This window comes from Acinonyx jubatus, chromosome B4 (assembly GCF_027475565.1).
Source record: "Acinonyx jubatus isolate Ajub_Pintada_27869175 chromosome B4, VMU_Ajub_asm_v1.0, whole genome shotgun sequence".
Taxonomy (NCBI): domain Eukaryota; kingdom Metazoa; phylum Chordata; class Mammalia; order Carnivora; family Felidae; genus Acinonyx; species Acinonyx jubatus.
In genome coordinates this window covers 34,397,109-34,425,087 of record NC_069387.1, presented here as the reverse complement: position 1 = coordinate 34,425,087, position 27,979 = coordinate 34,397,109, and the positions used below count along the sequence as shown (strand labels likewise).

Below are 27,979 nucleotides of genomic sequence, written 5' to 3'. Positions count from 1 at the left end.
TTCCATTGGATATTCTTTCCTGCTTTGTCAAAGATTAGTTGGCCATACGTTTGTGGGTCCATTTCTGGGTTCTCTATTCTGTTCCATTAATCTGAATGTCTGCTCTTGTGCCAGTACCATACTGTCTTGACGGTTACAGCTTTGTAGTATAGCTCGAAGTCTGGGATTGTGATGCCTCCTGCGTTGGTTTTCTTTTTCAAGATTGCTTTGGCTATTCGGGGTCTTTTCTGGTTCCATACAAATTTTAGGATCATTTGTTCTAGCTCTGTGAAGAATGCTGGTGTTATTTTGATAGGGATTGCATTGAATATGTAGATTGCTTTGGGTAGTATCGACATTTACCAATATTTGTTCTTCCTATCCAGGAGCATGGAATCTTTTTCCTCTTTGTGTGTGTGTGTGTGTGTCTTCTTCAATTTCTTTCATAAGCTTTCTATAGTTTTCAGTGTATAGATTTTTTCACCTCTTTGGTTAGATTTATTCCTAGGTATTTTATGGTTTTTTGTGCAACTGTAAATGGGATCTTGATTTCTCTTTCTGTCGCTTCATTGTTGGTGTATAGGAATGCAACCGATTTCTGTGTGTTGATTTTATATCCTGCAACTTTGCTGAATTCATGAATCAATTCTAGCAGTTTTTTGGTGGAATCTTTTGGGTTTTCCATATACAGTATCATGTTGTCTGTGAAGAGTGAAAGTTTGACTTCCTCTTTGCTGATCTGGATGCCTTCTATTCCTTTGTGTTGCCTGATTGCTGAGGCTAGGACTTCCAATACTATGTTGAATAACAGTAGTGAGAGTGGACATCCCTGTCATGTTCCTGACCTTAGTTTAGCTGAACTTAGCTCTCAGTTCTTCCCCATTAAGGATGATATTAGTGGTGGGTCTTTCACATATGGCTTTTATGATCTTGAGATATGCTCCTTCTATCTCTACTTTCCTGAGGGTTTTTATCAAGAAAGGATGGTGTATTTTGTCAAATTCTTTTTCTGTATCTATTGAAAGGATCATCTGGTTCTTGTCCTTTCTTTTATTGATGTGATGCATCACATTGATTGTTTTGCAGACACTGAACCAGCCCTGCATCCCAGGTATAAATCTCACTTGGTTGTGGTGAATAATTCTTTTAATGTATTGTTGGATTCGGTTGGCTAGTATCTTGTTGAGGATTTTTGCATCCATGTTCATCAGGGAAATTGGTCTGCAGTCCTTCTTTTTAGTGGGGTCTCTGGTTTTGGAATCAAGGTAATACTGGCTTCATAGAATGAGTTTGGAAATTTTCCTCCAATATCTATTTTTTGAAATAGTTTCAAAAGAATAGGTGTTAGCTCTTCTTCAAATGTTTGGTAGAATTAGAAAACCATCTGACCTGGGCTCTTGTTTTTTGGGAGATTTTTGATTACTAATTTGATTTTTTTACTGATTATGAGTCTGTTCAAATTTTCTATTTCTTCTTGTTTCACTTTTGGTAGTTTATATGTTTCTAGGAATTTGTCCATTTCTTCCAGGTTGCCCAATTTATTGGCATATAATTGCTCATGATATTCTCTTCTTATTGTTTGTATTTCTGCAGTGTTGGTTGTGATCTCTCCTCTTTTGTTCTTGATTTTATTTATTTGGGTCATTTCCTTTTTCTTTTTGATCAAACTGGCTAGGGATTTATCAATTTTGTTAACTCTTTCAAAGAACCAGCTCCTGGTTTCATTGATCTGTTCTACTGTTTTTTTATTTCAATAGCATTGATTTCTGCTCTAATCTTTATTATTTCCTATCTTCTGCTCATTTGGGGTTTTATTTCCTGTTCTTTTTCCAGCTCTTTAAGGTGTAAGGTTAGGTGGTGTATCTGAGAACTTTTTTCCTTCCTTAGGAAGGCCTGGATTGCTATATACTTCCCTCTTATGACAGCCTTTGCTGAGTCCCAGAGGTTTTGGACTGTGGACATTTTAATTTCCTCTTTAACTTCTTCATTAGCCCATTCGTTCTTTAGTAGGATGTTCTTTAGTCTCCAAGTATGTGTTGTCTTTCCAAATGTTTTCTTGGGGTTGACATTTGAGTTTCATAACATTGTGGTCTCAAAACAGGTATGGTCTGATCTCAATCTTTTGTACTTGTTGAGGGCTGATTTGTGACCCAGTGTGTGATCTATTCTGGAGAATGTTCCATATGCACTTGAGAAGAATGTGTATTCTGCTGCTTTAAGATCAAATGTTCTAAATATACCTGTTAAGTCCACCCAGTCCAGTGTGTCATTCAAAGCCATTGTTTCCTTGTTGATTTTCTGTTTAGATGATCTGTCCATTGCTGTAAGTGGGGTGTTGAAGTCCCCTACTATTATGGTATTATTGTCAATGAGTTTCTGTATGTTTGTGATTAATTGATTTATATATTTGGGTTCTTTCACGTTGGGGGTACAGATGTTGGGACAGTGGAAAAACAATGCACATACTATTTACAAATAAGTGTCCATTTATAGCAGAGTGCCTAGCACATAGTAAATGCCCAGTATGTGTGTGTGGATGTCCCTTGTTCCAACACCAGCAAACATGGTTGTTCTCCAGGGTCCACTGAGACCTTTGCCTGTGGGGAGTCCACACAACCTACCAAATGTCTTCTCAGCAGATGAACCACTTCTCCCTATGTGGCCCGAGGATCCCTCGGACCTCACTGTCTGCTCCTGGGGATTCACTGTTCCCACCAGAGCTCCACCAGGTATCAAGTCATGGAGTTTCAGACTCTGTTCTCTCCTGTTCATTGAGTCATAATGGTATCCACACCCTCTCCTTTCTCCTTTCTCCCTTTCTTATTAATTCTCTTATGGGTGTTTCCACTCTTTCTCTTTTTCTCCAGCTATTTTTGGGGAGAGGGCTTTTCCTGTACTCTCCCCACTGTCTCTGTCCTCTCTCCACAAACAAAAACAGGTCCCTACCCTCCATGGCTTCTCTCTCCCTCAGTTCACCTCTCCGTGCCATGTACCTGCCGAGTTCTGTGGTTCAGTTATGCAGATTGTTGAGTTAATCCTCAGATCAATTTTTTAGGTGTGCAAGATGGTTTGGTGTTGATCTAGCTGCATTTCAGGGAAAAGAGATGTAAAAAACTTCCATGCTGCTCAGCCATCTTGGCCTTGACCTTAAATCTTTTTATTAGCTTAATTTGGGTAATCATCAATGGTTGTCCTGTTTTACATGTGTTCTTGTACATGGCAGTGACCAATCATTTAATTTGAGATTTAGAATATTTAACAAATTTTGAGGAGTTTTTTGTGATGAAATACACATTAACACAGAATCTACCATTATGATCATTTTGAAGTGTACACTTCTGTGACATTGAGTACATTCACACCCTTGTGCAACCATCATCACCATCCACCCCCAGAACTTTTTCATCTTCCAAGACTGAAGTTCTGCCCCTAAACAATAACTCCCTTTCGCCCCCCACTCTCTCTGAATCCCTGGAAACCACAACTCTACTTTCTGTCTCTAGGAGTTTGAATACTCTGGGAACCTCCTCTAAGAGAAACCATGCCATATTCATCCTTTTGCAACTGGCTTATTTCACTTAGCATAAAATCTTAAAGTTTCATCTACATTGTAGCAGGTGTCAAGTTGTCCTTCCTTTTAATGGCTAAATAATATTCCACTGTATGGAAATACTACATTTTGCTTATATATACATTCATTGATGGACATTTGGGTTGTTTCCACTTTTTGACTGTTTGAATAAAACGACCATACCACACTGAGATATCACCTCACGCCAGTCAGAGTGACTAAAATGAACAAATCAGGAGACTATAGATGCTGAAGAGGATGTGGAGAAATGAGAACCCTCTTGCACTGTTGATGGGAATGCAAATTGGTGCAGCCACTCTGGAAAACAGTGTGGATGTTCCTCAAAAAATTAAAAATAGATCTACCTTATGACCCAGCAATAGCACTGCTAGGAATTTACCTAAGGGATACAAGAGTGCTGATGCATAGGGGCACTTGTACCCCAATGTTTATAGCAGCACTTTCAACAATAACCAAACTATGGAAAGAGCCTAAATGTCCACCAACTGATGAACGGATAAAGAAATTGTGGTTTATATATACAATGGAATACTACTTAGCAATGAGAAAGAATGAAATATGGCCTTTTGTAGCAACGTGGATGGAACTGAAGAGTGTTGTGTTAAGTGAAATAAGTCATACAGAGAAAGACAGACACCATATGTTTTCACTCTTATATGGATCCTGAGAAACTTAACAGAAGATCATGGGGGAGGGGAAGAGGAAAAAAAGTTACAGAGAGGGAAGGGGACTCTTAAATACTGAGAGACTCTTAAATACATAAGAGACTCTTAAATGCTGAGAACAAACTGAGGGTTGATGGGGAGTGGAAGGGAGGGGAAATTGGGTGATGGGCATTGAGGAGGGCACCTGTTGGGATGAGCACTGGGTGTTGTATGGAAACCAATTTGACAATAAATTTCATATTAAATAATAAATAAATAAATAAATAAATAAATAAATAAAACGACTATTAACATGGATGTACAGATATGTTTGACTTTCCAATCACTTCTTGTGAGTATATAACAAGAAGCAGAATTGCTGGATAACATGGTAAATCTATGTTTAATTTTTTTGAGGGATCACCACAATGTTTTTTCATAGCAGCTGTGCCATCTGCATTCCCACCAGCAACACATAAGTGTTCTAATTTCCCCATGTCCTTGCCAACACTTGTTGTTTTCTGGGGTTCTTTTTAAATGCTTTGCATTTTACTAAAAAATTGTCACAGCTAGTGCTGAAAAGTCTTCTTCAAAGGTGTCTGAGACTCAGCAATATTTCTAAATTACCCCCAAGAATCAGTTCACATCACTCAAATAGTCATACATAGGAATGAGAGGCAGGCTCCAGAGTGAGCTCATGGATGTAGGACTACCCAGTAAGCCTGCCAAGGAGAAGAGCCAAAGCGGGTAGATGGGACAGTGGGAAAACAATGCACATACTGGGCATTTACTATGTGCTAGGTACTCTGCCATAAATGGATATTGATGTATCATTTATTCTTTAGAACAACCTTATGAGATAAATATTCTCAATTTCTAGACAAGAAAACTGAGATTTAGAATGGCTAAGTAACTCCCCCATGATCATTATATAGCCAAGTACATGGAGTAGTCAGGATTAGAAACCAGAGTGTCTAACTTGGCAGCCTAAACTTTGGATTTCATCTGCTTTGCAAGCGCATGGTCCAAAGATAACAAGGAGGAAAGGAGGAAGGCCATGGTGGGTCTCCGAACCCTCACCTGCCAACTCTCATGGGAAATAAAACAGTTGATGGTCAGACTCACAGATCTTTGCTTTCCTTCCTTCAGAGACAGTTTTGTGGCCAAATCCCAGTCACTCAAATTGAAGCATCAAATCTCTGGTAACATGTGTTGAGTGGTGACTAAAAGGGCAGGTTTTTACTGCAGTGGCTGGAGGAGTGGATCCGGTCTGGACCATTTGTGTCCCTGCTTCTGCTGCCACAGCTCTGAAGCCCTGCTTTTTCTCTCCTCTCCTATGTAAAACCTGGTGGTCAACAGGAAACCTCTCCTTCCTCACCAACTGTTCCTCTCCTTAGAATCTCTCAGCTAGCTGCCCCATTGGCTATGCCACCTGCCTGTCTTCACAGCCTCTACAAATCATCACTCTCAGAAAAGCAGGTGTAGGAGAACCTTCAGATCAAGTATTCTATAGTGTAGAATGGAGGGTTTGTACAGGGTCAGGAGCCTGCTTGGAAGATTGAGCCAGGGCCCTGGTGATATCCAGGTCATGGTCTGTCCTTTTCCTTATCTACTCCTGGATTCAGATGCCTCAATAGTATGACTCTGAAACAGACTATCAGCAGATTCAACAAGGAGTAGCTGGTACCTTTCCCATTCTTCTCAAACCTCCAACCCCTTTCTGCTACACTCTCATCTCATTTAAACTGAAAAAACAGTGATTGCCAGCCAGGAAACTCCCTCATTTTCCAAATGAGTCCCAGATCCCATACCTGGACCTTCCCAAGGACCCCATCTCCTCAGTCAAAACTCTCCCCTGAATCCTCGATTTCTGCCTCGCCACAGAATTTTCCCACCAGCACTCTTGCCCTTGCCTAGCTTCCCTACACCCTACTCTTCCTCCTAGCCAAGTTCCTGGATAAAGCTGAGCCTCTCCTATGTATACTGTCTCCACCTCCTCACCTCTAGTCCACCAGCAGTTCCTCCTGTGTAGGGAAGTCAAGATCTCCATCCCCATCAGAAGTGTGATGGGCTTGCTTTAAGTCAAGCAATGAGAATGACTGTTTCACTGTTTTCTTTTTGCCTTGCCTGAAATCTCAGAGCTATATGTTCAATTATAGTAATTCTATTAGACTAGGTTCATGGTATATTTATTTTCCTTTCCTGATAATTTTAATTGTATGGTTTGATACTATAGGTCATATTATAGGTTACCACACATTCTTCAGAGCTAAAATTTATAAACAGACAAGAAAAGAAACACCTGGATTAATTTGCATTCAATTCAAAGAGCAATTTCACAGGAATTATGTGAATGATTAAAAATATGGAAAAAATAGTATGCAGTCATTTAGCTCCAAATCCTCTGTGCCTAACATGAAGTAGGTCTCAGTAAATGCTTGTTCAATGGGTGAATGGAAAATACAATGTGAAGAGAGAGAAAAACAGCACAATGTCACGTGCTCAATAAATACAACATTGTTTCACTATGTATGCCTATCATACACTAACAGAAAAACGTATGGATAAGTGAAAACAGAGAAAGCATTGGAATGGTGGTGTTGTATATGGATTTCTTTCTTTTATATCTATGTTAATATTATTACAATGAATACAAACTGGAGTGGAGGTACTAGAATGCTGTACTACAATTATACATTCTAGTGTTTAATTTGGTAGAAGATGGGGCTTGGGTTATCTATTGCTTCAAATCAAGCCATTTCAAAACTTAGTGACTTAGAGCAGCAATGGCTTATTTACTTCTAATGATTCTGTGGGTTAAAAGTCTGGGCAATGCCTGGTTGGCTAGTTCTTTTGTTCCAGCTGGGATTAACGGGGGTGTCCATGAAGTTGCAGTCGAATGGCAGCTGGGCTGAGCTGGAAGGCCTAAGAAGTTTCACTCACATACCATATAGTCCGCTACCCAGCATGGCCTCTCTCATTGCACATGCTAGCTGCCTCATCACTCAGTATTTTATCTGCAGCTTCTTTACTGCATGGCAGCTGGCTCTCACAGAGAGCAAAAGAGCAGAAACTACACTGCCTCTTGGAGGCCAGCCTCAAAAGCCACACAATGTCACTTCTGCATCTAGGCTCAAGGAGAGGGAAATAGACCTCTCTTCCTAATGGTCTCATTGCAGAAATCATGCAAGATGGGAGATAAAGTTATGATCATCTTTGAAGAACAGTCGGCCACTGGGTGCTTAAATAATGTTTCACTTCCAAAGTTGCAAAGAAACCTCTTTTAAGGTACTCTGCCAAGTGGAATAGACCTTAAGGATAGTGATATATAAAACCCTGAGTGTTCATTTTATTTTGGGAAAGAGGAGGGAAGAGAGAATGAGTGGGGGAAGGGCAGAGAGAGAGGGAGAGAGACTCCTAAGCAGGCTTCATGCTGTCAGCACAGAGCCAACACAGGGCTCAACCTGACAACAGTGAGATCATGACCTGAGCCAAAATCAAGAGTCAGACATTTAACCAACTGAGCCAGCCAGGCACCCCAAGTGTTTATTTTAATCATCTCCATTGAAATGAACAAAAAAATGAGCAGCAGCAGTCTTGAGAGGGTGAGAGGATAACTTGAAGCACATCCAGAGACAATGAGCCTGACTACATAGGGACGCTTTATGAGGGCTACTAACCTAGTCTGCCCACTGGCTCCTGAATCTCAACCACAGATCCCAGCAGGGGTCCCTCCTGATTCATTCTCTCTCTCTCTCTCTCTCTCTCTCTCTCTCTCTCTCTCTATCTCTTTTTATCCAGCATTACCTAGAGGTTTTATTTTGTTCTTGTTGTTTGAAATTTTATAAAAACGATTTTAGTGGTTATTTTTTATTGCAGCAAAATACACAAACATGAAATTTATCATTTTAACCATTTTTAAGTGTACAGTTTAGTGACATTAAATATATTCCCCATGCTGTGCAACTATTACTACCATCCATCTCCAGAACTTTTCTTTCCTCCCAGACTAAAGCTCTGTACCCATTCAACACTAACTCCTCATTTCCCTCTCCCCTGAGTCCCTGGCAACTACCATTCTACTTTCTGTCTCTATGACTTTGACTACTCTAGGAACCTCAAATAAGAGGAGTCATACCATCCTTTTGTGCCATCCTTTTGTGACAGGCTTATTTTACTTAGTATAGTGTCCTCAAGTTTCCTCCATGTTGTAGTATGTGTCAGAATTTCTTTCTTTTTTAAAGCTAAATAATAGTCCATTGTATGGATATACCACATTTTGTTTATCCATTCATCCATCAGTTAACTGGGGATGAATCAGTTAACTGTTTTCACCTTTTGGCTTTTGTGAATAATGCTGCTATGAACATGGGTATACAACTATCCAAAACAGTTTCTAAAAACATAATTGGTTAGGGGCGCCTGGGTGGCTCAGTCGGTTAAGCATCCGACTTCGGCTCAGGTCACGATCTCACAGTCCGTGAGTTCGAGCCCCGCGTTGGGCTCTGGGCTGATGGCTCAGAGCCTGGAGCCTGCTTCTGATTCTGTGTCTCCTTCTCTCTCTGCCCCTCCCTCATTCATGCTCTCTCTGTCTCAAAAATAAATAAAAACATTAAAAAAAACCATAATTGGTTAATTTGACTAGTATTTATTGAGTACCTACTATGTGCCAGTTGCTGTGCTAGATGCTGAGAACAAAACAATAAATAAGACCCTCCCCAGAACTTACAGTTTGAAGGGGGAGATAGAGACAACCACAGATTTCAATATGGGGAGATAGCTGTTAGGACAAAAAGAATGTGAGCACATGGGCTAGGTACGCAGCCTAATCTCCCAACGAAAGCTTTCTGGGTTGTGTCACTTGGAACCTGAGATCTAAAAAATGAGTCTGGTATAAGGGTGTGGAGAACAGATGAGTGTGGGCAGGCAGAGCAGCTTGAGCAGTAACCCAGAGGCATCTAGGTCAGAGAATGAGAAAGTGGGGTTGAAAGACAATGAAGCTGGAGAGATGGGTAAGAGCCAGAAGATATAAGGAGGGCCCTTGAAAGCTTGGTATAAAGTTTGAGTTTATCCTAAAAATAATAGGAATCATCAAAACATTTCGAGTGGAGAGGTGATATGATCTAGTTTACACTTTAAGCTACCAGCCTGTCTAGGGTGTGAGAGTGGGTGGGACTGAATGGTGGCAAAAGAACAGAGGAAGCCACAGTGAGTATCTAATTCATCAGGAGTGGAGACCTGGACTAATAGGAGAGTGGGGAATGTAGATCAAGGACAGCTAGTGGCTGACAGAATGTAGGAAGTAAGGGAGAAGGTGTCATCATGAAAAAAAAAAAAAACACAGTTATTAGATGAACCTTTAAAGCATAAAAAGAAGTGTAGCAAAATATTGGTAATCTACTGTAGGGGTGTGGTCTTTACTTTTATTTCTTCTTCACCAAGGACCTGGGGGTATCTTTGGCTTAGTCTGCTCAGACCTTCTTGATTCAGCAGGCAGATTCACTGAAACTGCTTGACCTCTTCTATGACCCACACCAAAAGAACTGCCATTTTCAGAGCATAATCTATGTCTTGATACTCTGAAAACAGTCTGTTCTAGACTGAGTTGTGCCCCCTCCCTAATGTGTATGTTGACACTCTAATCCCCAACGTGACTGTTTTTGGAGATAGGGCCCATAAGAAGGTAATAAAAGTTAAATGAGGTCATAAGGATGAGATCTTAATCTGTTAGGACTGGTGTCCTTATAAGAAGAGGAAGAGATATCAGATCTCTCTCTCTCTCTCTCTCTCTCTCTGCACCCTCACAGAAATGAAGCCATGTTAAGACAGCAAGAAGACAGCCATGTACAAGCCCAGAAGAGAGGCCTCATCAGAAACTGACCCATCCAACACCTTGATCTTGGACTTCTGGCCCCAAAAACTGTGAGAAAATACATTTCTGTTGTTCAGGCCACCCAGTGGTATTAGATATGGCAACTCTAGTGGACAATATAGTCGTAAGAGGTAGGACTTACCATCCCATTCTATAGCGGAAGAAACTGAGGTTCAGAGAGGTTTTATTTTTTTTAACATTTATTCATTTTTGAGAGACACAGAGTGTGAGTGGGGTGGAGGGGCAGAGAGAGAGGGAGACACAGAATCTGAAGCAGGCTCCAGGCTCTGAGCTGTCAGCACAGCTAGGCGTCCTGAGGCTCAGAGAGTTCTACTTAGCTAAGACTCCACAGATAGTAAGCAGCTCATCTCAGCATCTGTGCAGGCTTCCTTATAGCAAGGCTTTGTCTTTGCAGAGAGTTGTCTGAGCTACCCTGGAAGTACCAGGTCTTTACCAACTCTTTCTAAAATCCTAGCTGATGCTCTTCCTCACAGCATAGAATGATAGTACTCCAGGGCCTGCTCTGAAAAAGTAGCCCAGACAGGCATGCCAGGCTCGGAGACACAGAGATCTGCTGCACTGCTCCACCCTCCTCGACAGTGAGGGGGATTTTAAGTCGGCTATAAACTTTTCAGCAGCTATAAACAGAGCTACTTCTTGGCTATACATGATTTCACATGAAACTCCAGCACTTCACTACTTTCTGGAACTGCAGAGTTGCTAGCTGTAAAGAGCAGTTTTTTCCAATTTAATTATTTCTGTTTACCTTTGTGTAAGCTACTTAAGCTTTTTTTAAGTTTATTTATTTATTTTAAGAGAGACAATGAGCATGAGTGGGGGAGGGACAGAGAGAGTGGGAGAGAGAGAGAATCCCAAGCAGTCTCCGCACTGCCAGCTGTGGAGCCCATATGGGGCTCAAGCCCACAAGCAGTGAGATCATGACCTGATCTGAAACCAAGAGTCAGTTGCTTAACCAAATGAGCCACCTAGGTGCCCTACGACCTTCTTATAGTCTCCTTTATAGTATAGGTGGGGTGCCTGGGTGGTTCAGTCTGTTGAGCATCTCTCTTGATTTTGGCTTAGGTTATGATCACACATTTCTTGAGTTCGAGCCCCACATCAGGCTCTGCACTGACAGCATAGAGCCTGCTTGGGATTCCCTCTCTCCCTCTCTCTCTGCTTCTCCCTGGTTCGTGCATGCTCTCTCTCAATCTCTCTCTCTCTCTCTCTAAAATAAATAAATAAATAAACATTTTAAAAAAATAAAGTATAGGTAGACATAGGCCCTACTGAAGCAATTTCTGAAGTCGTAGTTTGAACCAGATGAAATTGTTGATTTTATAGGTCAAAAATGATGAAATATCAGCAATTTCATACATGCAGTTGGCCCTCATCTCTCCCCACTCTATTTGCTAACTTCTGGGTGCCCAGGACTCATGCTACTCTCTGACGCCTGGGTCCCTAACTTCTTCCTACCATCTACCCCAGTGGTAGCCCAGCTCTGGATAGAGACAGAACCTAGGAGAGAAGTCCACAAAGGAAAACAAATGGAATGGTCAGGGAGATAGAAGGAGAGACACAGAAACCAAGGGTGTAGAGAATTTAAGAGGCTCTGACCTGGCAGGTTCTTCTCTCCCTGAGGCTCTGACCATAGCATTTCTAGAATGTCTTTGTGAGGTTCAAGGAAGGCATGGGAGCCAGAACAACCTCAGCACCACTACCGCTGCCCTCATGAATGGCCTTTGCACAGCCTAGGTGCTGGTTTCATAATAAAAATGAAGCAAAAACAACCCTGTCACATCAAAGCCAGCCAGACTTGGCAGCTGGCAAATCTCATTTGGCAGATGTTGGCAGGATTTTGTCTGAAAGACCTTGTGGTTCAAGACAGGAATATGAGAAGTTCAAGGTGAGCAAAAGGCTCTCGCATCCTGTTACCTTTTCAGGCCTTCAGCTGTGGGCTCTGTAGGGATGTCCCACTGTGGGCTGGATTAGACCCAGAGGTTTAGATGAGCTGAATTTTCAGGGGCAGGGAGCAGCTGTGGTTGAAGTCAGCCTTTCCCAGAGTGCTGCTTGCTGATTTGGAGCAGGAACTAAGTGGAGGACTCTCAACATGGGTTCTGTCCACATTCTGAGTGGAGTTTTCCATGAATTGGCCAATGGTTAGCATCCCTGGCCTGAGTGAACTAAATGCAAGTAGCACTCTCTGGGCATTGAGACAACGTCCAAGCCCAGGGCTGGGAGCTGGAGCAGCTTACAGTGCTGATGATCTCCAAATTTAAAAAGGGTTTTCCCATTACTGAAAGCTTTCCCCCAAAGGTCAGGAGCAAGACAGGGATGTCCACTCTCACTACTGTTATTCAACATAGTATTGGAAGTCCTAGCCTCAGCAATCAGGCAACACAAAGGAATAGAAGGCATCCAGATCAGCAAAGAGGAAGTCAAACTTTCACTCTTCACAGACAACATGATACTGTATATGGAAAACCCAAAAGATTCCACCAAAAAACTGCTAGAATTGATTCATGAATTCAGCAAAGTTGCAGGATATAAAATCAACACACAGAAATCGGTTGCATTCCTATACACCAACAATGAAGCGACAGAAAGAGAAATCAAGATCCCATTTACAGTTGCACAAAAAACCATAAAATACCTAGGAATAAATCTAACCAAAGAGGTGAAAAAATCTATACACTGAAAACTATAGAAAGCTTATGAAAGAAATTGAAGAAGACACACACACACACACAAAGAGGAAAAAGATTCCATGCTCCTGGATAGGAAGAACAAATATTGGTAAATGTCGATACTACCCAAAGCAATCTACATATTCAATGCAATCCCTATCAAAATAACACCAGCATTCTTCACAGAGCTAGAACAAATGATCCTAAAATTTGTATGGAACCAGAAAAGACCCCGAATAGCCAAAGCAATCTTGAAAAAGAAAACCAACGCAGGAGGCATCACAATCCCAGACTTCGAGCTATACTACAAAGCTGTAACCGTCAAGACAGTATGGTACTGGCACAAGAGCAGACATTCAGATTAATGGAACAGAATAGAGAACCCAGAAATGGACCCACAAACGTATGGCCAACTAATCTTTGACAAAGCAGGAAAGAATATCCAATGGAATAAAGACAGTCTCTTCAGCAAGTGGTGCTGGGAAAACTGGACAGCGACATGCAGAAGAATGAACCTGGACCACTTTCTTACACCCTACACAAAAATAAACTCAAAATGGATGAAAGACCTCAATGTAAGTCAGGAAGCCATCAAAATCGTCGAGGAGAAAGCAGGCAAAAACCTCTTTGATCTTGGCCGCAGCAACTTCTTACTCAACATGTCTCTGGAGACAAAGGAAACAAAAGCCAAAATGAACTATTGGGACCTCATCAAAATAAAAAGCTTCTGTACAGTGAAGGAAACCATTAGCAAAACTAAAAGGCAACTGACAGAATGAGAGAAGATATTTGCAAATGACATATCAGATAGAGTTAGTATCCAAAATCTATAAAGAACTTATCAAACTCAACACCCAAAAAACAAATAATCCAGTGAAGAAATGGGCAAAAGACATGAATAGACACTTCTCCAAAGAAGACATCTAGATGGCCAACCGACACATGAAAAAATGCTCAACTGCACTCATCATCAGGGAAATACAAATCAAAACCACCATGAGATACCACCTTACACCTGTCAGAATGGCTAACATTACCAACTCAGACAACAACAGATGTTGGCGAGGATGCGGAGAAGGAGGATCTCTTTTGCATTGTTGGTGGAAATGCAAGCTGGTGCAGCCCCTCTGGAAAACAGTATGGAGGTTCCTCAAAAAGTTAAAAATAGAACTACCATATGACCGAGCAATTGTACTACTAGGTATTTATCCAAGGGGTACAGGTGTGCTGTTTCAAAGGGACACATGCACCCCCATGTTTATAACAGCACTATCAACAATAACCAAAGTATAGAAAGAGCCCAAATGTCCATCGATGGATGAATGGATAAAGAAGATGTGGTATATATATACAATGGAGTATCACTCAGCAATCAAAAAGAATGAAATCTTGCCATTTGCAATGACGTGGATGGAACTGGAGGGTATTATGCTAAGTGAAATTAGTCAGAGAAAGACAAAAATCATATGACTTTACTCATATGAGGACTTTAAGAAACAAAACAGATGAACGTAAGGGAAGGGAAACAAAAATAATATAAAAACAGGGAGGGGGACAGAACAGAAGAGACTCATAAATATGGAGAACAAACTGAGGGTTGCTGGAGGGGTTGTAGGAGGGGAGATGGGCTAAATGGGTAAGGGGCACTAAGGAATCTACTACTGAAATCATTGTTGCACTATATGCTAAGTAATTTGGATGTAAATTTTAAAAAAATAAAAAATAAAATTTTAAAAAAGGGGGTTTTCCCATAGAGCTGCCCAGCCCTCTCTCAACCCAGTCTTTAGCTGGACTTCACCTTCCTAGCTCTGACTGACCTGGTGCTGACAACTAGGGAAGGAGGGCCAGGTGAGCTCGGAGGGGAGTTTGAAGGGAAATGCAAGGAATGGGGAGTCTTCACCCCAGCTCTAGGAAGGGGGACTGCACAGTAGTAAAACTGATGACAAGTAAGAGGAAACGGAGACAGTGGTTCAAACCCAGCACCTGCAGCCAAGGCAATAACTTTTTTTTTTTATGAAAAAGAGAAAAGTGGGAAGAGGTCTGCATCTCCAGGACCCCCAGCACAGATTTGCAAAAGCACAAGGACTTGTCCTGCCAGGGGTAAGGGCCTAGCCCCAGGATGGCCAGGAGATGGGAAATACTAATAAAGTGGACTGAGAGGAAGGAAGCAATGGCCCATGGGCTCCAGGCACGGGTACTCAGGTATTCCAGGTGACCTCCATCATCTCAGAGACAGGTCTTTGATCAGAGTAAGGATGTCAGGACACGTCCTCATTCCCTCAGTCCAGAGGCCAGAGTGCATAACCTTGAGCAAAGTAAGGGTGACAGCCATAGAAGCAGACCATTTGGAAGAGACAGAGATGAACATTGTTGGAAGCTGAGGGAGCAGGTACTAGTTTGCACTCCTGATGCAGAGGCCCACCCCATGTGTGGTAAGAAAGCTGCCCTTGAAACCCTCAAATTGCCCCACCCATCAGAGGGGGTTAACACTCACCAAACCACCTCAGCAAAGACACAAAGAAACAGGGGGTTTGTGACACTAGATCACATTAAGACTTTGTTTTGTTCTCTGTGGTATCTGTAGGGCCTAGAGGAGCAGAATAAGTAAGTGGTAAGTAATGACCCACTTTGGCCAAAAAAGGTGTTTAAGATGATGTATTTCACACTGCCCTAGTTCGAATTAAATAAAATCATGCCACAGATTGCCCCAGAAGTAAACCAGACCACCAAGACTCAGGACTGTGACAGGAATTTGTACAAAGGGAGGGCCCAGACAATAATAAGGCCAGTGGTCTCTGAAACAGCAACCAGGAGGAATTCATAACCCAGATATCTACAGAAATTCCAGGGCTATCACAACAAGGATTACAGAGTGCTCAGGAGCTCAGAAGGCCCAGGACTGGATCATCAAAGGGAATTCCTTATCTGATACGAGCTGTGGTGAAACCAGAGAGCAAAGCAATACCGCAGATTTAAGAGCAAGTCAGCACTCACCTGGTAAGGACACCCCCTCGAGCCACTGAAATACTAAGGTAGATCATCTCATCTGGAGGACTTCTAGTTTATAAGGAGACACTGTAGGCATGTCACCATGCTGCTCTAGGCAAGAGATCGTGATCCAGCATCAAGAGAGGAAGTGGTAACAGTGCCAGGATGCATCCTGAATGCTGTTCTACCCCCCAGAATGCACCCACCAGGCCAGGACCCAAATAGGTCTTCATCTGACTGGTGAATAATGTACAGGTCTTATCGATACATAGTACGTATGAGCCAAATGTACTAGAACTCTGTGATACACATGCAAACAATACACCATAACCAGGAGAGACCACTTTCATGTTTGAGTGGATACTGCTGCTGCAGCCATGGGGATCCTTGCCAACAGCCAAGGGTTGGCATGCAGGAAGACTGCAACTATTGCTCTGTTGAAGGAACTCATGTGCACTCATCAACTGCACCCTTAAGTGCAGGACTGACCCTCCTTCAGGACATAACCTGGACTTTCTCTCCATCAGATCATCTATAGGAGGCAATGGAAGTAAATAAAAGAGGACATGGACTCCCAGAGAAGCAAATACACACCATATGCCAAATCTAGGCCAGAAGGCACGTTTTATACCAAGGCAGGAACCTACAGGAGCCATCAACAGGAAAAGGGGAGCATACTCAATTCAACCTCTTACTCAGAATGGAGGGGTGGATGTGGGGATGGACATGGACTTCACTCCAATAAGTAGTTCCTTTTTCATCTCAGCAGCAGTGACTATGGGAACTGTGAAGCTGGGCTCTGGTGCCCTAGGAGAATGGTGAACTCTGAGCAGACCATAAGCATCCATAATCTCAAAACCACCTTCCGTCTAGCAGGATTTGGACCAATCTGAACTCCAGCCGAACAGGGGAGCGTGGTAGGAGGAGATGTATGCAGACTATCTGGAGCAGGGGGTGGGGGAGGGGTGGACTGTCTCACAACTGCCAGCAGCCTATGGAACTGGAGGTCCTGAGAGCCCAGCCTGCCTGTGGCAGATACTGCCATCATGCTCTTTTTCAGCTGGACACATAGCTTCACTTAATAAGACTACAACCCCCATCCTCTCCTCCCTTCAAAAACATTCTGGTGAGTGGGATGTGAGCAGGTGAGGCATGTATCTTCTGGGTTGTACACTCCAATGGAAATGGCTCACCCTCTCCTCTCCCCTCCCCGCTTCTCACTAGCTGAAATGCCACCCCCAGATGCAGACCAGGACCGTCCCCCAGGGGTGGTGGAATAAAAGGGTAGAAGGAGCCTGGCCCCCTGATGGCCTCATAAAGTAGAGTCTTCATACCTATTTGAACTTTATTTTGCAACAGAAATACAGTGTCTAAGTCAAAATTCTTCTGAATGTCTTCTTCCCCCAACCAAATTAACATCCAAGTGATACCTGACCCAAGAATGGACAGAGTCAGGTAATCTCAGAGAACTGAGAGAACATAGAATGAGTGGCTAAGAAAGGTCAAGGACAATATGGGTTGAAAAAGAATGACACAATGGCTGCAAGGGGAGTAGTCTGTGACCCGGTTAGTCCCCACTACCAAATGTTGCCGCCGACAGAACCAAATGCCAAGGAGGAGGGAGGAGGATCACACCTGCGCCTCTGCTGTTCCCAGTGATATTCTTGCTGCAACGGGGCATCCTGAGGGGAGACGTTAACTTCCACAGGTCGCTGGAGACCCACAAGAGGGTGAATTGGTGAGTCCCACTCCACAAGGGTAGAGGACAAACACTCAAAGAACTGCACAGAGGATCAAGTCATGACCTCACAATTTGGGAGTTCAAGCCCTGCATCAGGTTCTGGGCTGACAATGTAGAGCCTGCTTAGGATTCTCTCTCCCTCTCTCTCAGGCACCCCCCCCCAAATAAATAAATAAAAACATTTAATAAAAACTGATAGACCCAATTCGTGTGCACCCAAAAACCCTGCTGTGTGACCTTGGGTCAATTAATTAGCAATCTCTCCCAGCTTGTTTGCTCGGCTATGCAGTGCCCGCCTCCCAGGGTGGCTTCAATGATTAAATCAGCTGGGAAAGCTGTGCCCGGGCTTGGTGCTCAGTCTGCACCCAGCAACCTCTGGTTTACTCCCATCTGCTCTCACCTGGACTTCTGACTTCCTGAACCTGTCTGGAAAGCTGCTCTGTACAAACCCAGAACTACAGCCGAGGAGCAATGGGGCAGAGCATACAGGCACACAGCTACATGCAGGTAGAGGAAAGGGGTGGTTGCTGCCCTGAGTTCCACTCAATATGGCTCTACGGGTTACTCTGCTACCCCTTCAAGCCACCTCTGAAGTCCTTGCTTCTTTGTGATTTTAAGACCTCATAAACTGGGGCGCCTGGGTGTCTCAGTTGGTTAAGCCTCCGATTTCAGCTCAGGATCTCATGGTTCTTGAGTTCGAGCCCTACATGGGGCTCTCTGCTGTGAGTGCAGAGCCTGCCTCAGATCCTCTGTCTCTGCCTCTCTCTGCCCCTCCCCCATAGTGTGTGTGTGTGTGTGTGTGTGTGTGTGTGGTGACCTCATGAACTAAGTGTGCCACAACCCCAGCACCCACATTCTTCTTGGGATCTTACTTCTGTCCCCACAACCTCACTGGGGCTGCGTTCTCCAAGGTCACATGGAAACCCTTAAACTCTCAGTCCTGGGGCCTGAGTCTAGCGCCCCATGCAGCGCTTAACTCACAGAGCTCAATAAATCTTTGTAATCTAAAATATTTCTCGTCCCTGGCAATCACCTCTTCAACCAGGTGATCAGACTTAGCATTGGTCAAAGGAGTAGTTATGCAGCCCTGGGACAACCCAATAGCATGAACTGTACACTTCCATTGGATGAATTGGGGGCACCTGAGTGGTTCAGTCATTAAGCATCTGATTTAGGCTCGGGTTATGATCTCATGGTCTGTGAATTCGAGCCCCACATCAGGTGAGCCTTGCTTCTCTCTCTTTCTCTCTCTGTCCCTCACTCACGTGCACCCTCTCTCTCTCACAAAAAAAATAAAAATAAAAAATAAATAAATAGGTGAATTGTATGATCTGTGAATACCTCAATAAAACTATTAAAAAATAAAATAAATAACAGTGGGAACAACCCGAGCTTATTTGGGTCTCCCAATGTGACAACATATGAAATACACAGTATCACCTGGGGGATAATCTTGCCAAAAAGATTTAACCTGAATCAATGCAAGCCTTTAGACCTCACTTTCAGTTTACAGGAAACATAAGGGATAGAAAAAATTGTGCTAAGAGATACTATAAGAAAGTTGTCAGAAAAATATAAAAATGTGGAATATTCAATGTCATTTTTTAAAGTTTGTTTATTTATTTTGAGAGAGAAAGCAAGCAAGCAGGGGAGGAGAAGACAGAAAGAGGGAGAACCCCAAGCAGGCTCTGAGCTGTCAGTGCAGAACCCAACTCAGGGCTTGATCCCACGAACGGTGATATGACCTGAGCCTAAATCAAGAGTCAAACACCTGACTGACTTAGCCACCCAGGCGCCCCCTCGATGTCATTTTTAAAAGGTGAGGGACATGTTCTAGATCTAAAGAGACATAACAACCACATGCAATATGTGTAACTTGAATGAACCATGGTTTTAAAAATGCTATAGTTAAAGCATTTAGGGGCACAATTAAGGGAAATTTGACTATGATCTGATTATTAACAGGTTGGTGTTAATTTTCTTAGGTGTAATAAAGGCATTCTGTTAATGCAGTGAGCTGTCTTACTCTGCAGAGATGCTTGCTGAAATATTTGGGGGCCAAGCATCATGTCTACAACTTTCTAATGTTTCTGAAAAACACACATCCACATACACAGATATAGAAGTACATTAGTAAAAATTCAATATATTAAAGAAAATAAATAGATAAAAATAAAAATAAAATCAGCTTTTCAATTCCTATGAAAAAGCCTGCTGGGACTTTGAGAAATATTCTGCAAATGTTTTTATAGTTTACTTTCTTTCAGTGACCACTAACCTCTAGCCATGTTATTGACAAGCACTTACACATAATTCTGTACCTCTCATTACATCTTTCTCTGTCTCTCAGAAATAGGAATCATTTCTAAGCCTCTGATTCTTTTGACTCATTTTGCACAATTTCTCCCCAAATCTCAATGTTCTTTTAAAATATAAATTTAGTAATTATCCCTAGATGTAATGATCACGTACTCTGTCTCTATCCTAGGCTCTGCCACATACTGTGATTCCAGGCAAGTGATTTACTTTATCAGTTTACTTATTACTAAGGGACAAGATTAAATTAAATCAGTATTGAGGTTTAGTTGTGGTGCTGCTGGTGGTTTTATTTTGTTTTGTTAATACTAAAACTCTCTCAAGAATGTGAGGAAATTTATGAATTCTCTTTGCAGGGTAAGACATAAACACATAAACATTTTGCAAATTATTTCTGAGTGTTTATAAACTTCCTAGAACCTACCCATTGACTTCACCATAACAATCCCTGGACTGGATGCCTTTAAAAAAAATTTTTTTTTTGCAATAGTTCTTTCTTGCTCTAATTCTAACTTCTCTTAGAAATGGAAAGGGGCGCCTGGGTGGCTCAGTTGGTTAAGCATCTGACTTGGCTCAGGTCATGATCTCACAGTTCGTGGGTTGGAGCCCCACATAGGGCTCTGTGCTAACAGCTCAGAGCCTGGAGCCTGCTTCAGATTCTGTGTCCCTCTCTCTCTGCCCCTCTCCCGCTTACACTCTGTCTCTCCCCACCCCACCCCCTCTTTCTGGCAAAAATAAATTAAAAACATTAAAAAAAATAGAAATGGAAAAGCAGCACTTTCTATTATTGCAAAGAAGCTGCCTCCAAGAACGGTGCTGACATCCCGTAGGACTCTGGGACCTTCCTTTGCCTAGAAGGTAAGTGGCAAGAAAGCCCAATACATCTGTTTGTTTGCCTCCCAGAATGCAAAGCTAATCATTGGTAGAATTTGATAGAACTTTCCCCTTAGATAATATTTCTCTATTTTTCAATCTGCTCCATAAAATGTGACCAATATGTTTTAGCGACTTACAACTCTTACTTCTATTAAATATAGTTGGAAATGTCGTATTGAATTTAAATAGACATGCTGTAAATAAAATATTTTTATGTCAGAACAACAATTAAGGATTGGATAAAGTGGAAATTATATTGAAAACATCATTATGAACTCTTTACTTTTAAAAGTATAATAGTCCCCCCCCCCCACCTGCCTTATCCACGGGGATATACCCCAAGACCCCTAGTGGATGTCTGAAATCACAGATAAAACCAAACCCTATGTGTACTATTTTTTCCCTATACATACGTATGATAATTTATAAATTAGGCACAATAAGAGATTAACAACAATAAGTAATTTAAAAATGGAACAATTACAACAATATGCTGTAATAAAAGTTTTGTCAACGTGATGTCTCTCAAAATATCTGATTTATTGTACTCACGCTCTTCTTCTTGTGATGATATGAGATGACAAAATGCCTATGTGATGAGATGAAGTGAGGTGAATGGCACAGGTGTTGAGATAAAACATTAGGCTACTACTGACCTTGTGACCATACCTCAGAAGAAGGATTGTGTTTCCAGCCCACAGTTGACCAGGGGTAACTAAAACCATGGGAAGCAAAACTGCAGATAAGGGGGGGATGACTGTCTAACTGTTCTGTCATTAAAATGGTCCACAGCAGGGGCTCCTGGTGGCTCAATCAGTTAAGTGTCCAACTTTGGCTCAGGTCATGATCTCACAGTTTGTGGGTTTGAGTCTTGCATTGGGCTCTGTGCTGACATCTCAGAGCCTGGAGCCTGCTTCAGATTCTGTGTCTCCCTCTCTCTCTGCCCCTCCCCTGTTTATGGTCTGTCTCCCTCTCTCTCTCTCTCTCTCTCAAAAATGAATAATAATGTTTATTAAATGTTACATAATGTTATCTTAAAATATATATTTTAAAAAAATGGTCCACAGCAAAATCACCCATTTCAGACATACATGGAACAATTCGAATGTACCCTTAGAACACTGAATGGGGTTTCTAACACACTACTGAAATAACCAAAGCTTGGTGAAAAGTAGCTAATTCCACCTTTGTTGACTAAAATACCTTATTCCTAGAAAGTGAGATACTTCAGACCGTCTGGGATGGCACTGAGGAGACAAGAGCAAGTTTTAAGGATCTTTCCCTGGCTGAGATATTATAATTTGAATAAAAAGAAAAAATCATTATATTTCATTGGAACAAATCTGAGAAAAGCATCAGCCTATAATGGTATTCCAGAAGGAGAAAAACATAAAATATCCTAGAAGAAAATTTCAACTCATGAAAAGGATGGTTATGTAGGATATATTAATGATGATCATGTTATTCTCTTTCTTATCACCTTGGTATTAATATTAATTGTATTACACTGGCATCGTTTATTATGTTAAGAAATTATTAAATACATTTTATTTTTTATTTGTTTAAAGATCAAGCTTTACAGTTAGAAGGGTAATTGGCCCATTGACCATTGGGAAGATATCTACAAATGACTTTAAAAAATTTTTTTAATGTTTGTTTTTGAGAGAAAGAAAGTGAGAAGGGGAGGGACAGAGAGAGAGGGAGACACAGGATCCAAAGCAGGCTCCAGGCTCCAACCTACCAGCACAGAGCCTGATGTGGGGCTCGAACTCATGAACCATGAGATCATGACCTGAGCTGAAGTCAGGTCAAATGCTCAACCAGCTGAGCTACCCAGGTGCCCATACAGATGACTATAAATGAGAGTTGAGGGGCACTTGGGTGGCTCAGTCGGTTAAGCACCCGACTTCGGCTTGGGTCAAGATCTCACAGTTCGAACCCCGAGTCAGGCTCTGTGCTGACAGCTGGGAGCCTGGAGTCTACTTCGGATTCTATGTCTCTCTCTCTGCCCTTCCCCCACTCACTCTCTCTCTCTCTCTCTCTCAAAAATAAATAAATGTTTAAAAAAAATTTTTTTTAATGAGAGTTGAGGGGAACCTGGGTGCCTCAGGATTAGCTCAGGTCATGATCTCACAGTTTGTGGGTTCAAGCCATTGTTGGGCTCCATGCTGACAGCTCAGAACTTGGAGCCTGCTCCGGATTCTGTGTCTCCTCTCCCTCTGCCCCTCCCTGGCTCATGCTCTGTCTCTGTCTCTCTCTCTTAAAAATAAATAAACATTTAAAAAAAATTTTTAATGAGAGTTGATAAAAGAAAGGGAAATATTTGAAGGGTATGGAATCCAATCAAACAGGAAAAAAGGAATTAGTTACAGTCTGGATGCAGGGTTCATTACCTCCTCAACTCAAATCAGGAGCACAAAAGTTATGAAAGATATTCTATTATAGAGCAGATGGATGGTCCAGGTTTCATGGAAAAAAGTTTGGCCTGAAAAGGTCTATTATAAATAAGAAGAATTTCAGTTTATATATCAGTTTGCTTTTGCTGCATTGAAACATCCCAAACTTAGTTACTTAAATTCTCTCTTATTATTTCTCTTCATTCTGTGGGTCAACTGAACAGCTTTTCTGGTCAGCTGGTACTGAATGGTCAGGCTGAATGGTCCATGTCAGGTGGTTGGAAGGCTGTTGGTTTGTTGGTCTCTGTTCCACATGGTCTCTCATCCTCCAATAGATTAGCCCAGGCTTCCTCATATGGGAGTTTAAGGATTCCAAATACACAGAGAGAGAAAGCCCCAGTGTGTCACATATGCTATCATCCCATTGGTCCAAGCAATTCCAATGACCAAGCACAGAGTAAGTATGAGAGAGGATTACTCAACAAGGTATGAACAAATCAGGATATGAACCATTACTGCAATAACCTTCTGTAGTTTGTTAACAATTAGATTTGCAAGTGTTACTTAAACACTTAGGAATATTTTGTTTGTTAAATTTATAAGTCTACTTGCTTAGCATTAGAAATATTTGCGAGAAGCAGACACATAAAATTTGTGATATGGTTTGAAATGTCTAAGAAAATATAATTAATCAAGTTTTGAGTAGTGTTAAATATTTAAAGACAATTTAATTTTAAATTTATGAGTTAACTGTACATGAATCAAAGAAAAAGTAAAAGTGTTCTTATTTTAAATAAATATTACTAGATTAATAAGTGGACTAGCAAGATTTGTAAGTTGAATTTAAAAGCTTGAGAAAAACTAGGACTTAAATTTCATAAGTAAGTGAATGATAATTAAAACACCAATATTATAAATAATTTTTGCACATACAAAAACCTCTCTCAGGCTTTAGTAAGCCTTAGTGGACACATTTATCCAACAGTTTATTCAAAATATATTTGTTGATCATCTGCTATGAGACAGATGCTTTCTAAACACAGTGTAAAGTGACTCCCAGACCTTCTTTGGTTGAGATTACACACTAGTAGAGAATACAGGGAGATAATAGACAAATACCGAACAGAGACTATTTCCTTACCTCCCGACTCTATTCCATCTTCCTCATGGCAAAAACCACTCTGTTCTCTCTCTCATCATCCAAGAGTAGGAGCAGTGCCTTCTTCTCTTTTTCCACAGCCAAAGACACCACCAAGTTTCAGTTCCTGCCTAACTCCAGTTCCTGATATCAGCCTACTAATCCTTTTATAATCGATAAATCCACAAATGCTTCCTGACTATCTACTATTTCCTCAGGATGAGGCAGAGAAGAAGGGAAGAAAACAGTAAGAGCCCAGAGAACATGCAATACACAAAGCAGTACAATGGTGCACTCAGTAAGTATTTATTCAACACAGCACACCAAGCAGAGCACTGAAGGGTGAGAGGAACACAGTAGTGGGGAAGCCAGGATCCTTGCTGTAAGGAAGGATCAGTCCTGTAGGCAAGATTCTGTTAAACTGAAGACACCCACTTTTTTACATTTTATAATCTTTCAAATTGCAATTCATCTTATGATGGTGATGCTTTCCTCTGGATGAAATACAGTAAGTGTAGCACAGAGCAGCTTCATACCTGAGAGCTGTGTAAGAGCCTATGGCAATTTGAATAGTGGTCCAAGTCCAGCTGCAACATTAAAATCACCTGGGAAACCCTAAAAGAAAAAAAGAAAAAAAAAGCTAATGCCTGGATTCCATCCCAGATCAGCTAAATCAATATGGAGAGGGCAGGGCTGGGCACTGGTAGTTTTTAAAGCACCAGAATGTTGAGTTCAAACTAGAATACACATTCCCAAGGGGCATGCTTCCATGGATGCTTCAGGTCAAGGGTCAGCAAACTAGAGCCTATGGCCCAAATTTGGCAGGCTGCCTGATTTTTACCACCTCAGGAGCTAAGATGGGTTTTACATTTTTAAATAATGGGGGAAATATCAAAAGAGGAATAGTATTTGGGTAATGTAAAAATTATATGAAATTCAAATATAAGTGTCTGTAAATAAAGTTTTACTGGAACACAGCCATACTCCTTGGTTTACATACTATCTATAGCAGCTTTTGTTGTTGTTGTTTTTAATATAATTTATTGTCAAGTTAGCTAACATACAGAGTATACAGTGTGCTCTTGGCTTCAGGAGTAGATTCCTGTGGTTCATTACTTACATACAACACCCAGTGCTCATCCCAACAAGTGCTCTCTGCAATGCCCATCTCCCATTTTCCCCTCTCCCCCACCCCTTGTCATCAACCTTCAGTTTGTTCTCTGTATTTAAGAGTCTCCTATGATTTGTCTCCCTCTCTGTTTATAACTATTTTTTTTCCTTCCCTGCCCCCATGGTCTTCTGTTAACTTTCTCAAATTCTGCATATGAGTGAAAACATATGATACCTGTGTTTCTCTAACTTATTTCACTTATCATGATACCCTGCATTTCCATCCACGCTGTTGCAAATGGCAAGATTCCATGCTTTTTCATCACTAAGTAGTAGTCCATTGTATATATACAATGTATATATGTGTATGTGTGTTTGTGTGTGTGTGTGTGTGTGTGTGTGTGTGTGTGTGTATACTACATCTTCTTTATCCATTCATCAGTTGATGGACATTTGGGTTCTTTCCATAATTTGGTATAGCGGTTTTTGTGCCACAAGGGCAGAGTTAAATAGCTGGGATAGAGGGCATATGGCAAAATATAAAATATTTACTAACTGGCCCTTTACAGAAAAGGTTTGCTGATCCCAGTTTGAAGAAAATGGGTTTCTAGAACCTCAGCATCTCTCTCTCCTCTTCTAAAAACTTACCTGCCTGGGAAGATGCCAGCCATCAAGGGCCCAGGTATGGGAGGCATCTTCTCCTTCCCCACCTCTTTTTCACATTTGCCCTTCTCCCACTTTGAAAAGAAAAGTAGACCTCTCACCAGCCCTGGGGGGGTGTAAAAATCTCACCCGGCACTAAACAAAAGAATCTCCCTGAATACTGGTGTCTAATAGGATTCTAATGACATCTTGTTGTCAAGTCTTGCCAAGTATTGCATTACCAAAACTGAAGGAGGACCCAGTCAAGTTATCAGCTGCCAAACCATCGAAAATATTTGGTGACAGATAGCTATATGATTTGGGGCATGTAACTCAGAAGGGGTTCAAAGAATTGAGTAACATGGTTATGACAAACCTAGTATCATAATTATTTATGTAAACAAAGTTTTCGAGGCTTATATGCAAAATATTTAAAATGCTGAACACAGTCTCATTCTGTGAATAAGCAGTATTTGTCCTCAGATATGAGGAAAAGAATTACTCGTCTCATAAGAGAATTTCAAATGTTTGTTATTCTGTTTAATAATTACTATCAAAACTTGTGTCACTTTTACATCATTTTTGATCAATTAAGTACTAATAATTATGAAATGAGGGCCTCAATTTCTTACTGGCTGTTGACTGGAGGCCTTTCTCAGTTCCTTGACATGTGGACCTCTCCACAGAGCAGCTCACAGCAACCCAGAAAGAGGCCAAACAACCAGAACCCATGGTCTTTTTGTGGCCTAATATTGTGACATCCCATCATGTTTGTCTTATTCTACTATTCTGTTGTTGGAATCAAGGCATTAGTCTCAGCCCACATTCAAAGGGAGGGAGATATAAAAGGATGTGGATACCAGGAGGTGGGATCGTGGGAGCCATCTCAGAAGCTGCCTGCTACAAATGTCAAATTAACTATATCCTCTACATCTGCTTAATTACGGGATTAAAAATTTTAAGTGTCTTTTTTTTAACGTTTATTTATTTTTGAGAAAGTGTGAGCAGGGGAGGGTCAGAGAGATGGAGACAGAGGCTCCAAAGCCGGTTCCACGCTGACAGCAGTGAGCCAATGTGGGGCTTGAACTCACAAACTGTGAGATCATGACCTAAGCCAAAGTCAGACACTCAACCGACTGAGCCACCCAGGCACCCCTTAAGTATTGTCTTAAAAAATGGGTGAGAGCGGGTCAGCTGGGTGGCTCAGTCGGTTAAGCATCTGCCTTGGGAACAGGACTTCCGCTCAGGTCATGATCTCACTGTTCTTGAGTTCGAGCCCTGCATCAGTCTCTATGCTGACCAGATCAGAGCCTAGGGCCAGCTTCAGATTCTGTGTCTCTCCCCATCCCTCCCCCCACCTCCGCTCCCCGCCCCTCCCCCGCTCTCAGGCGCTATCGCTGTCTCTCAAACATAAACATTTAGACAAAGGGGTGAGAGGATGCAGAATTTTCCAAGATTCTTTCAGAAATGAACAAGTAAAGGGGCGCCTGGTTAAGCATCCAAGGCTCTTGGTTTCAGCTCAGATCACGTTCTCCCAGTTGCTGAAATCAAGCCCCAGGACAGCTTGGAGCATTCAGCCTGCTTGGGATTCTCTCTCTCCATCCCTCCCCCACTCATGCGCGCGCGCTCTCTCTCTCTCTCTCTCTCTCTCTCTCAAAATAAATAATCATTAAAAAGAAAAAAACGGGTAAAGATGTTCGGAGAGCAGGATGCTTGAGGCCTAATTGAGCAGCAGTCTGTTGGGGGTGCGGGGCTAACAGAGATAATCGCCAGGGGTCCTCAGCAGCAGAAAAGGACGGCGGCTGCTTCAGACAATGAAAAAAATCCACCGACCCAGACTTGGGAGCTCCGTGGGTGGGAAACACACGGAAAAGCTAAGTGCGTCTAGATTCCGTGGGCTTCAAAGGCCAGGCCAGGCGTTTAGAGTTGACCAGGAGAGAAATGCGGGGGAGGTGGGTGTAGGGGAAACGCAGGAAGGGGATACGAAATGCAGTTTAA

At 41.9% G+C, this 27,979-nt stretch overlaps 1 protein-coding gene across 5 annotated transcripts in view; it reads right to left on the bottom strand.

Moving 5' to 3' along the window:
• The window catches only part of LOC106965494 (uncharacterized), a 34,333-nt gene that overhangs the window by 4,255 nt on the left and 2,099 nt on the right, over positions 1 to 27,979 (bottom strand). For 2 of the 5 annotated variants that reach the window (XM_053225578.1, XM_027074227.2), the window contains exon 2: positions 24,766 to 24,844. In XM_053225578.1, the coding sequence (XP_053081553.1) occupies positions 24,766 to 24,825 (60 nt within the window). In that variant the 5' untranslated portion in view covers positions 24,826 to 24,844. Of the gene's footprint in view, positions 1 to 5,295; positions 5,621 to 24,765; positions 24,845 to 27,979 lie in introns of those variants that run through there. The other 3 variants (XM_053225579.1, XM_053225580.1, XM_027074228.2) reach the window with 3 other exon arrangements.